This window comes from Trachurus japonicus, chromosome 12 (assembly GCF_045865225.1).
Source record: "Trachurus japonicus isolate A0001 chromosome 12, Traja_1.0".
Classification (NCBI taxonomy): Eukaryota; Metazoa; Chordata; class Actinopteri; order Carangiformes; family Carangidae; genus Trachurus; species Trachurus japonicus.
The window spans coordinates 12,697,087-12,710,362 of record NC_140918.1 but is presented as its reverse complement, the minus strand read 5'-3'; the positions used below and the strand labels follow the sequence as shown (position 1 = coordinate 12,710,362).

Below are 13,276 nucleotides of genomic sequence, written 5' to 3'. Positions count from 1 at the left end.
GTTTGTATTATTTCCGACGTTGTTTTTAAGCAGGATACAGAAAACCCATTACATCCACAGTCAGTATTCTGTCTCTGTTTTGCCTCATAGCGCCACGTCTGCCTCTGAGGGACTACCAGCATGTGACGGTGAAACCAGGGAGCTCTGTTGAGCTGCCGTGCCTGGTGCCCTCCAACCTCGCCCAGGTGAACTGGAAGTCCAACGGCTCGGCTCTCACCGAGGCCTCTCGCTTCCACCTCATCGGCGAGAACGGTCTCCTCATTTACAGCGTGGCCCCCGAGGATCAAGGTCACTACGAGTGCTGGTCCGTGGAGTGGGCCCCGGCCGCCGAGAAGAACTTCACCCGCCTCCTGGCCGGATACGTCCTCACTCTGGATCTCCCGCCCAGACCTTCGCACGAGGGGGGCCGCGCCACCACCACCCTCGGGAGCCCGGAGACATCTAGCACGCACGCAGCTGAAGGTAATGGTAAGACAGACAGAGCCCCACTAACGTCAGGCCTTGCCCCTCCCAGCTTCACAGCCCCAGACACCTTCACCTCCCCACCCCAAACTGACTCATCACTAACCCCGCCCCCTAGCAGCACCATCAAGATCCAGTCCAGGCATCATCTGCCGAGCTCCAACGCTCCCCGCCCGGACAACCGGGACCCGGCGGCTGAGTATTTGCAGCACAACAACAGCATGGCCCTCCTCTTCCTCTTCCTCCTGTTCTTCCTCCTCTTCCTGGCTGCAATGGCCTACAACTGCTACATGCAGTACCTCCCCGCTCCCTGCCTGCGCATGCGAGCCGCTCTGTTGGGCAGTAAGAAGAGCGCCCACCAGCCCGAGTACCGGGCCTGCGAGGCGGGTCTGATGGAAGCGTCCGCGACCGACAAAATCAACCTGACGGAGCAGCCGACGCAGAACGGCAGCCAAACCACCCAAAACCTCCGGGCGCTCCGCGACACGGGCTACGAGACGGAGCCGGAGTGCGGCAACGGTCAGATCCCCTCTCACAGTTTCGGAGGCGACAGCCCGTCGCAGGAGAGACCCTTTGATGTGGACTGTGAATCTCAGCCCATCCAGTTCGCAGATGCGGATGAACCTTACTGCTAGCCAGAAGCCTCGGCTCTACTTTTTGTTTCTCTCTGCACAGAGACGATTTATAGGGGGGAGGGGGTCACGCTCTTGCTGCATCTTCCCACGACTCGCGCATCTAAACTGGCGCCCTCCATTTGGAAGTTTGTTCAGTGTACAGCATCTAGTGAGGTTGAATCGTTAAGGCTTATTATGTCAGGCCCCACATCCCTGTAGAGATCTAACTCCTGCTGTCTTATTTAGGGCTTTTGATGACCAAGCAAAACTGTATTCATGGAAGCTGCACCCTCTCAGTTTAGTCCAGCAAGTAAAGCTATTACTTAAATTCCAAATTGGAAACATTGTTTACCAAATTGGTAAGTTACTGTGATGTTTTCCAAATTGGAATCATGTTTTTTTGTACAGCCTGGGTGAAAAATGATCTGAAAAGCTTTTGCATCCTTTTTTTTTTTTTTTTTGTCTTTGAAAACAACACAGAGGCTTTTGGACTTTTGGGCAGCCACTTCAACGTTCTAGTGTTTTCTCAGGGAAGATTTTCTCAGTATGTTGCAGCCTGCTTTGTTGTACAGTGTTGCCATCTGCAGCACTTGGTATGTGGGCCTTAATCTCACCCAGTAAGGTGGCCGAGAATGGTTCGAAGGCCAGAAAGAGATAAAAACAAACAAACAAAAAAAACGTGGAATAAATCAAGCCACAGTCGTGTGTAGAGTCGTCCTGTGGGACAGTGTTGAGTCTCTTGGATAATAATTTTTTCCTTTCCTGTGAAGTAGACATTCCTACATGGATACAACTGATGCTCCTGTGTATTAACCTCTACTAGTCATCTTCCTTAATGTGGTTTGTTAATAACATGAATTATGTACAGTATGACACGATGCTTGGTACTATCAATCATCACTTGTTCTTTTTCTAAAACAGCCCTGGAAACAATCTGAAGATGTTTTTTTTTTATATAATTATTTTTTAATTAAACCTTCAGTTTTAGAGTTATTATTTAAGATGAGTCACGTCTGTGGTTATGTCATTTTGTTCACTGTACAAGTAGTCTAGTTGTGATTTTCCTCCTTTTGCTTTTATTTTATTTTATTTATTGCAACAGACCTTTTAGATGCTAGCTCTCACTCAATAGTCTCCCTTTGATCTGTTCTGCATGTCCTCCCTTGTTTAGATTTACTGCTTTCCTCAACACTCTCTTTCTGCATCACTCCCTCCCTCACAGCCTCCTCTCCTGTCGACACTTCATCTTCCCTGTCCTCCTCTGGAAGTAGCTCCCCCTCTGCCCTCCCTTCTTCCACCTCCTCCTCCTCTTCCTCCTCTACTTCCACCTCCTCCTCCTCCTATGTCAAGCCACACAGTGTGGAGGCTCGGGAGGCAGAGGTGAGACTTTTGCCTCCCCTGCTGAAGGACCAAGCCTGGGGGGTTCATGCCCAGGAGGCCTTCCTGCTCTTCTGCCTCGCCCTGGGTGAGTGGTGCCTCTGACAATGCTCACACCCCAAAACTCAACAGTCCTCGGTTTGGAAATCTCCTCTCACTATTTAACCCTCCCTTTTCCCCACACTATCATTGTCACTCATTCTCTCTTCTTTCTACTTCTTGCATGCCGCCATTTCCCAATACATAAACTAACTGGGAGTATGGGTGTGTGTGTGTGTCTTCTGGATGTGCTCAAAACAAGCCTGCCCTTCGCTTTAAGGTGTCTGACTCACAGAAAAGACTTCATCTCCACTTTAGGTGTCTCACCAGATACCTGCATCGTGAGTGAATGTTTTAAAGAGCTGGGATTCAGTATTAAACTGTCCATCTTTCAGCGATCTGGTCGTCTCACAGTCTTCACTTGTATGTCAGTGAAATTGTATGTATATTATTGTGTAACCGCAGTCTGACATGACTCATGTAAAACCTAGGGGTGGATCTTTCTCATCCAGCAGCGTTGAGGATCTCTCCTCAGAACAAATTATTGTAGGCTTAGTCGTCTTGCATCTCAAACTTTACATTTTTGTGCCTGTAAACAAGTGTAAATATATTTGTATATATGGGAAAATACCATTTGAAGATGTACATAAATCTAGGAGACTTTTTGGGGCTGTGTCTCTTGTTAGGGAGGCTAAATAAATCTCGTCAAATGTTTTCAACACTGGTTTGTTTTTTGTTTTGTTTTGTTTTTTAACATTGTGGATGTGGAAGTGTTACAGAATTACTAAACTGCTAAATGTGGATACATGATTGTGAGTCTTCTACATATACATGAAAAAATATATATAAGTCAATCAACCTGAATAATTTTATTTCATGTAAAGTCCTGCTTCATCTGCAGTGAATATCAGAGCTGAGATCAGATTTTACACACTTGTAAACTTAATTCAATCTTAATTTTCATGTTTACAGTGCAGTGCACTCTTGCATGGGTGTGTACGGTTGCTCTGACTGGCACTGTTCAATGAAGAGTACGTGTATGTGGCGTGTCAGTGTCTCGACCGTCATGGGTCAACATGAAGTCCAATTCTGTCCCTCAGGTCCCAGTGATGTCCACATTCACTGGCTAATAAATGGGCACAGTCTGGACACCCCCATAATGGAGTACCGCCTGCCGGTGGGTCAGAGAGAGGTACTCGTGAGCAGCTGGCTCCGAGAGGGGCCGCTGATCAAAGACGCCCGTTACCACTGCGTTGCTGAGGCCAGCACAGGAAATGACATGTCTGAGGTGGACCTCCACCTCACTATTGGAGGTATTTGGTGTTGAGTGGCTGTAACCATGTCTGGTGTGGAGACAATATGTTTTTAAGTATTACAATCCTGTTATGCCTCCAAAATATGTTGTGATAATGCATAGTAATGCATGTAGAGTGGTTATAGAGTAGAGTGCCAGGTCCAGGCCCTGGGACTTGGTCCATAGTAGTCCAGAAATGGACATTTGTAATGATTTATGTCCATATAAGATTATGATGTTATTTGACAGATGAGGAGAGCATTCCATCCAGGGATTTGAACCAGTGGAGAGGTGCACTCACAGAGCATGAGCAACTGCTAAAAAGATGGGAAAAGGCCTGGGTAGGTCTGAGTTCTTGCATGTGTACGTGTGTTTTTCTCATGAGTGGTGTTGTGCAGTTGCCCAGACTGACTTACATCATACCCACCAGTTTTAACCTGCTCTGCATGTTTGGCTTTAGGCAAGTGTTTTGAACTCCCTCTTTGCACTAGAGGAGTGTAAAGTCCAGATTTATTGGGCCAGTGGCAGATACTCTGGAACGCAAAACTATATTAAACCAGTTCTGCAATGCTTTATGCTACATTGTTTGTCATGGCCTTAAAAATGCATGGACTTAGGTTTAGAAACTACCTCAAAGTAGGCTATTCTCAATATCTGTTTTGAATGAGATATTAGGTATTTGTGGCCATTCCACATCTACCATCCGTTACCAAGCTGGAGTCTGTGTCCACTGGAAGTGGGTTTACTGGTTACAGGGGTTCGATTGTTTAGCTGTAACCCCGTGGATTTTTTAGGCAGATAAATGATACGGTTTTGGTGTGGTGGATGATCTTGTGGCCCCTCTTGAACCCAGAGCTAGTTCCACGTGTCTAGGTTGTGCTGTTCCTGGGATATGATAAGTGACCACTAGAGGGCAGGAGAGGCCATTTTGGAGAAGACTCATTTGCCTTGACTGTTTGAGTGAAACGTTGCAAAAATGCGTGAAGTCATAAATCTTTGTAGAAGCTATTTGGGATTAAGGCTTGGGAAAGGGATGGGAGCCACCTCGAAGTGGGTTATTCTTCAATAATGTTAGGGTTTAGATCAAGGGTTAGTATTCAGGATTTCTATTTTTCTATACTTAGATCAGATTCAGTTTGAATGCATTTGTCCTCATGGCTCAAACCGGAAATATCTAATAACGACCTTAATTTTAACCTCGATAATCAGACTTAATGATTTTGTTGCATTTCATTTGGGCATTTTGTGAGACGTAAACACCCAGTCCCCCGATATTTTTCTACACTTCAACTCTGTTTTTCCCTCCACAGGAAAGCTGTGATGGCCAGAGAGCTCTGTGAAGATGTCACAAGCTTCACTTGTGTTGGCTGAATCTAGGCGTGAACATGGTCCTCAGCCCAGGTGGACACGATTGTTAACAGCTAGAACGCATACAAATGTCCCAGTGTCACTTTTTTTTTGACACTGCAGTTTGATGGACAGTGACATGAAGCACTCACAACACGTGCCTCCTGCAGGGCCTCAACCTGGCTGTGATGATGGACGATGCTGGGACTCCTGCCAAACCTGACGAGGAGATGAAGCTCGTTGGTTGCCTCAGTCCAAGGACCATTTCTACCAGAAATACATTTATTTCTATTTTTATTGATGAAATGAACATCCTGAAAGCAGTGCTTGTCTGGAACAATAAAACGTGCAGTATTATGAAGAATGCTGATGAATGTTTGTAGATGATGCAGCATCGATCGGGCCTGTTTATAGTCTTTAGTTAATGATGTTTGCATGTTCTCTGCCTTCCAAAGCCTCTGGCCCTTCACAGCTACCTTGCGTTTTAAATTTTCACTTGAGATATTTCCACTAGAACCAAATCCTATCCTTATACTAAGGATTTGATATCAGGAATGGAGTGTGTCACTGTGGGAAGCCTTTTCAACTACAGTATCCTTTTTATGTTTGACATTTAGTAAGACTATATCACCCAAAGTGAGATTCCACACACCCACGGCATCCAAAAGGACTTAAAAATCCAAGAATTACATTGATGGACTTCCTGCTTTCTGTCTGCGGTTAGTTTTCCTTTTACTCTGAAACTGTGACTACCTATTTGTCTTTGAAACAGGATTAAATGGACATAGTCTTATCTGTTGCTTACATTGATTTAAGCATCTATTACAACAAACCTATTGTCTCCTCTCGTCTTATTTGATTTGAGAACATACTGTATATCCCTTTTGATTTCAAATGGTAAACAAGTTATTACTCCAGGAGCAGGATCAAACCTGAGTGACACACTGACATGTCAGCCTTTTTCACAGAACATGGTCTACCATGTGAATTATTAACCAGTCTTCATCATGCACTTCTCCTTGGATGCCACTTCTGACATTTACAGAGGACACAACCGTTTCTTTGACTGGAAGATACATCAATTGTGGTACAGACATTTATGCCTCAAATGGTTTTAGACTAATGTGTTTAACAAAACCTTAATGGTGAAACATAAAACCATTTAAAATTAGAGGAAAAGCTTATGACAGAGGATATTTACAGGCCAAACCTCTGCATCTCTGCATAGTCCCTGATGTTGTCATCTTTGTTATGGTGCTGTCTACACAACTAGAGCTATGGCACCCTCTTGTGATCACGCAAGGGATGACAAGCAAATTGGAGGAAAAATTGGCAGATATGGTTCATTATGGATATGGTTCAGTGGTTTGGGAATCTCCAGCCACACAATAACCATCACCACAAGTCAAAAAGTATTAAAAGTAATTAAAGTATTTTCTAATCGCATGATCCACAGATTCAGCCCACAAGCAACTTGCTGATTCTGGTACAAAGTCACACAAAAGTCCTCTTCCTCCTGACTGTATGAAATCAATGTTGTCAACTTCAAGTAATATATTATTATATCACCAGATATAGATCAGAAACAGAAATGTCGAGCATATTATTAAAGACAGTTAATCTGATACTTTGGATGTAGTGTTGTTTGACAACCACATGTCCAGTGCTACACTGAGCAATAGAAGAGGTCCACATCCTCACACAAACTGTGATATTTGGCTGAGAAAATACAACTAATGTACAGCAGACACATTATTAACTCTAAAATTACAGGAGGAATCTCCCAGATGAATGCCAGTGGGATCATGTCACTACTTTGGTAAAGGTCTTCTGAAGAGTAGGATGTGGGGCTCTTAAGAAAAATAACAAACAAATACAAGCATCTTACTGTATAGTTTACCAATCCATGACTGTTAAATATACAATTACCTTGTTTTAGAATGTGTAGTCAGTGTATTTGGTATTTCCAAAGCAAGTCTTCAGCATGGAGTGTGGGGAGGCCAGAGGCAGTTTGCATACCTGGCTCATGTTAGATCCATCCTTGGGACTGTTGTACTCCCAGTTGTCTCCACTCATCTTCAGACATCAAGTGTGAGTTTGGAACTATCTGGCCATCTCCCGAGGTGGAACATGTCTGGTGATAAGAAGCTACGTTATTCTCTGTTATTTGAGTTCATGTCAGATTCCTATTAAGTTGGATGTATTCATTAAAAAACTCAACCCACGGTATCATCAATTGTGGTTAGGTTAATATAATATTTATACTGCACATACAGCACTTTGCACAATATCTTAGCCTATATTTACGAAGCAAAGGGGCTATACAATCCTACACATGACTGACACATCCTCTTTACATTTCCCACTGGGAATTGGCTTTATGCACAGCTCCACTAGTTCCTGAAATAAGCCAGCTCCTTTATTTCCTGTCTTACATTATTGGACCAACTGATTAATCCAGGTGTGCCTGACAATTGTTGTGAGGTCAGACACACCTGGACTAATCAGTTGGTCCAATAATTTAAGACAGGAAATAAAGGAGCTGGCTTATTTCAGGAAGTAGTGGAGCTGTGCATAAAGCCCATTGCACGTCATTTTCAGGTGTACCAGTGTTACTGCTGCATGCAATGGCTCGTTCCTCAGTCTTTTAGGACTATCAGAAAGCTGTTCACTGTGTTAGTTGTACAGGTTGCAATTAAGCCTAGCTGTGCTGTAGTATTGAAATGCATTATTTCCAGGCGTTTTTTTGTTGTTGTTGGTTGTTTTTTTTACCAAAGGGTTTGAACACTTTTAACACCATGCAGCTGGGGTCAGGGCATAATGTGACATGGTATAACCAAAGCAAACCAAAGGTACACTTGCTAAGCTGACCGTCATTAGAGTATTTTCTCTCAAATTAAAAGAGTAAAATGGTAAAATCTCGTCCATCACCGTCACTTATCAGAGTGAAGCTAGTTTCTTAGTAGTTTTGTTTTAATTGTGTGGCGCCAAATCGCTGTCGGCCTATTACTGACCCCTGGGGGCAAACAGTAGAATGCACCTAGCATTCCCAACAGCCACAAAGGGCAGCAGCTATCCAGTTCAACGATTGTAAACAAACGCCGACAACTGACGCAAAGGTGGGATTTACCATGAATAACTTATACTTTTATTCATACCGTATTCAGGCATGTTTTTTGTTTTACAAATGCAAACCCTTAAAAGTTGACAACTTGACACAGACAATAAAAAAGGCAGATAGTAAGTTGGCTAACGTCCAGGTTTGAAGTGGATTCATAATAATAACTGCGTCATGTCGCTCATACCTGTACTCAAAGAGGTCGTCGCTGTCCTGTCCGAGTACTATATTTGGTTGCGAGACATATTTTCAGATAAACTGTAAGGGTTTAGTAAACTTTTACAACAAGCTAACGTAAACAAGCTGCGCGTGGAAATTGCACTCCAGCTTTGATTGGATGATGAAGGTCATGTGACCGGACACTCAAATCGGGTCATCTTGGCGCCCATTTGCTATCAAAGCACAGGTGAGTAGGCTACTCAGTTACCATCAACGCACAGGTGAGTCAATTTGTTAACGTAAACGTAATTAAGGTCGTCTTATTTGCTCTGATACGCTGAATGTTTATTAAATTGTTGGTGACTGTTGGTATGACTTTACCATAGACTGTATGGACTTTACACACATATTTCTGCACAGATCTGTTGTGTAACCTCTTTCCCTTTATTATGTGCATCTCCTGTGTATTTCTTATCTTATTTTATTTTATCTTATCTTATCTTATCTTATCTTATCCTTGGCTTTATCTTATCTTAAATTCTCTCAGGTTGGACAGGTCTTGTGCCGCACTTGTAGCCTACCATGTGACTAATACAGTGCTAATATGAAGGAACTCACCAATAATACTGTTACAGCTAATAAATATTCTATGTATTAATACGCTCTATACACCAATTGCAATTTTTGAATGAATTTTCTATAGCTGCTCTTTGTTTAGTTGACTTTTACAGATGGCTTGAATGTTACAGTATCAGGTTAGTGGGTCTGTGGGGCTACAGACACACACACTGATGCATATGTGATTCTCTTGTGCTTCTCCTTCGTCTGCCACTTTTTTTTTTAATGAACCGTTCACAGAAAGCTCAAATGAAGCCCTAGACGTGATTATGAAAATTAGCTCTCAAGGCTGTAGATGTTATTGCCCACACAGGAAATTCTTACATCACTCCGCTGCTCTCTTCAAGCAGGATATCAGTATAATTTCCCTTCACTATTCATTTTATTGTGTTTCATGGAGCGCAAACCTGACACACAATTGTACTACCACAGGCATTGATACTGTTGAAATATGGTCACAGACAGGCTCATATTAGGTCATGGATGTAGGACAGGAAAAGGACTCTCCAGATATTCTTTTCAATGTGAAGAGAATGGCAAGTTGTGTAACCTGTATTTATATTTTTGTTAAATATTGAGATGTCCTCAACAGGGCCAATGGACAATTATGTATGGAAGACACTATAGGTTTTCCCCCACTGTTATTAAATGAAAAAAGATAGTATACCCTTTACCTACTCTTACTTTAATATCACTCTAGCCAGTTATACTCATCAGACCAGGTAACAGGATCAATATGCTTTATTGATTTAGCTTAGCTCTCTAGTAATAATAGCTAATAATAGGCTACTGGGCAAAAAGCTGCAATGGGTATAAATTGAATTCTTAAAAATGGGGGAAAAATTTGGTCAGACTTCAGAGAATTAATTTCAAATGGCCTTCAAGAAAAAAATGTTATGTTACTGCTGGTTTATCAGTTTTCCTTCCTGTCGGGCTAGCTGCAGATTTCAACTTTTCAACTGTTAAAGGGACAACGAGGAGTTTTGGAAAAGCGAAGTGTTTTCACACTACCTTTATGAGCCTCCGCGCGCACCGTGAAATTCTTTGACCGGCGCAAGACAGACTCATGTTTTCATTCAGAAATAAAGTCAGAGGTTCGAAGACGATCACATACCGTCGTAGTTCCGACCATAAACGGAGATTCGGCTGCGTTATTCTCATGACTTGCCACGAAACCGAAAGTAAAGAAACGCTGGTCGTCTCCGGACCTGTCACTCAACGTTTCCGCGCCCTAATTGGCCAGAATTTTAAACCTAATAACAGTAAAACGGTAGAGTTAAAAAAAAATTCACCCCCCTCAGAGTGTGTGCGGGGGTAGAAACTATCAGTTGAGACCAAAAAACGTAATGGTACCAGGCTTTTAACATGTTTATTGAGGACGTAAAGTCGGCTATTTTAACATGGGGGTCTATGGAGAGTTGCTCCCTTCCAGTACCAGCCCCCAGAGGAAGCCGGGGGGATTGCAGTTTTTTGAACGCGGAAGTGAGCTTCACTTTTCAGACCGACAACTGCCCCCTTGGTTTTCACCCTTATAAAGGCATTCATCTCTCAGCCTTCAACTTATATGTTTCAGCTTTAGCGTCAGACTTTTTCAACAGTTCTTCAGCAGTTTCTTGAGCTAATTCAACTTTGTTTCAATGATTCTTCAGTTTATTCAGCATTGCTTCAGAAATAGCGTTCAGCTGCTTTCAGCATTCACACCATTTCCATTCTTGGACATGCTTTTTCTAGTTGTGATGATGTCTTTTTCAGACTTCAGAAACTTTTCGTTGTTGCTTGTGTATAATACATTTGAAAAAGAAAGAAACCAGTTGTCTGTGTCTGCCCTTCCTGTAACATTGGTTATTTTGCTCCTAGCTAGTCTTAAAATAACTATTGCTTTTTTGAATGTTTTTGGTAACCTGGCAACAGTAGTCAAGTGGAGAAGTGTCTGCTGCTTTCCTTACCAATGGATGCTCTTTTCCTCTGTCTCTCTGTTCTCATTTGTACATAATGTATGTCTAAAACTGAGGCAGATCACTGATATTAAATCCCATTTAACTACTATGAAACATATGATCTAACTTACTACAAAAAGTTATTTTTAACCATTTGTAAAATCCTAGGAACTGCAGGTGACTATTGGGATGACTTATCTATGTGTTTTTTATTAATTCACATGATTTATCCAGGACACATTCATGCTTTTTTTTTTTTTTGAAAGCATCGCCTAATAGATAGCCTTATCATCTGGGCTGTTTAAAGATTAAAAGTAGGTTAGTTTTGGAAAGAAGAGTTCAGGACCATTTTCCAGTTTGTCCCTGTAGATCTTCATGAGCAGGCAAGTCAGCTCACTTATTTGTTGTTTGTGGATGCTGTGGGACCTATTCTCAGTTGGACCTCATCACACCATTCATTAAGCTTCCATGGCAGCAGTCTGTAAGCAGGAAATGCCCCCAGTGACCAGCCGTCATCATCCTCCATTTCAGTAGCAACAGATACTCCAGATATTCCCTCCCTTTTCTTTTCAGCTCAGCCCCCTTGTGTTTCTCTCCACAGTGGCAGGGAAACGGTGGGTGGGCCTTCAGTGCCTCAGGATCTCTGCCTTATTGGACACCTGCTTACAGAGCACTACAATGCGTGGGTAGAGCTTTTTGCGCCTCTGTCCCCATGGCTACACAGTACTCTGAAGACAGACTACACAGCCCAGTTCATCTGTACTTTTCTCACTTCCACATTTAGATGATAGAGCAGTGCATGGAAATAATTATTTTTTTTTCTTTAGTCATAAATGTATGTGTGTAGGCTAAAGGTTTTAAATAAGAGTCAATATTATTTTAAATGAATTTGCAATTTAAAAAACACACACATTTTGAGGGCCAATTAAAAAAAGATGAACAGCTGTAGCGTGTGACGTTGGACAAAGGAAGTCTATAAAAGAATAAAACAGTCGGCATCATTATGATAGGATACAGGACACTGTTTTAAAAGCAGTATAAAAAAGTTTGGCACAATAAGCTCACACATTTTCTGGACTGTAGAAATCTAAGTGTACGTAGTAGTTGTCAGTTATTTTAACATCTTAATTGTTGATCCTGTATCTCCTTCTGGTGGTTTTGTTATTTTATATACACATTTATTAATACATGTTGTAATGGTATATGGGATAAATCCCTTTGGGCTGGATTCGCTGGAATGGATTTTTCTGCTGTAGTGATCCCTATTCAAAAATTAAAAGTTAATTCTTAGGTCATATTGATACAGGCCTTCTATACAGTACTGACTCAGCTTATACTGTTGCTTCAGCTAATGACATGCACTATGTTTGGTTTAAGAATGTGCCTTGTGTGGTTTGTGGCATAAATGCTGTTAATTAAAATTAATGCAGAGAATAACAATAACTTGACAAGGCCTTAAAACTGGAAGACAGTGGAGACAGTTTTAATACTCCAGCAATATCAAACAGCAGCAAATTTACATTTCACAAAGACTAGTCTTGCCTTGCTGAAGTGATTTTTCTTTGGTCTAATAGCAAGGTAATATAGAATCGGTGATAAATCATGATTCTTAATACCAAGTAGCACCCGCTGATTAATTAACCTGGTAGCTTAGCTGATAAATATCTATACAGGTGATGAAAAAGATGTGCGTCTAAATGATTGCTGTCTCTCAGATGTGTCTTCGAGGGTTAACAGGCAACAATTCAAGATTGAAAAAAAAAAAGCATCCAAAATCATGAAATACTGCAGTACCTGTAGTAATATGAAAACCAGAATGCTAATTATGCATTTTCTAAACACAAATATTCTATTTATATCGCCAACCATATTTGTCAGAGCAAAATACATTTGTTGTTCTTTTGCATTGGTACTATCTGCCCTCATACACATAAACAGTAAATTGCTAATTAAATGTGTAGGTGGTAACTGTTCACATGAATGTGGAAAAAAAAATAGCTGATAATGGTGACAATCAAAATCATGGGGGTGGCATTTTTACTTCAGTTTTCTGTCCAGGTTATATTTCCTTGTTTATTTTCCTATTAACTGAACGTGGCCTTTTTAAATGACACAAACATCTCATATCTGATGATGTACGCAGCATTTTTAAATGGCAGTTAAGAGGAAACAAAATGTACACCTGCATTTGAAATGGTCTCTTCCACTATTCTGCAAGCCTCCCCTGAATGAGTCATCCAGCTGGCTCCTCATTGGATAAGACCATGCCATCCCTAGGGATTGCCTTGCAGAGGCAGAAAGGCCTTTGCTT

At 41.8% G+C, this 13,276-nt stretch overlaps 1 protein-coding gene across 5 annotated transcripts in view; it reads left to right on the top strand.

Annotated features, from left to right (window-relative positions):
- The window catches only part of sema4d (sema domain, immunoglobulin domain (Ig), transmembrane domain (TM) and short cytoplasmic domain, (semaphorin) 4D), a 36,901-nt gene extending 30,681 nt beyond the window's left edge, over positions 1-6,220 (top strand). The window contains exons 17-21 of one of the 5 annotated variants that reach the window (XM_085793259.1): positions 91-462; positions 2,299-2,541; positions 3,593-3,805; positions 4,036-4,127; positions 5,097-6,220. In XM_085793259.1, coding sequence (XP_085649385.1) covers positions 91-462; positions 2,299-2,541; positions 3,593-3,805; positions 4,036-4,127; positions 5,097-5,126 — 950 coding nt within the window. In that variant the 3' untranslated portion in view covers positions 5,127-6,220. Of the gene's footprint in view, positions 1-90; positions 1,738-2,298; positions 2,542-3,592; positions 3,806-4,035; positions 4,128-5,096 lie in introns of those variants that run through there. The other 4 variants (XM_085793258.1, XM_085793260.1, XM_085793256.1 and 1 more) reach the window with 4 other exon arrangements.
- Positions 6,221-13,276: the final 7,056 nt, after the last annotated feature.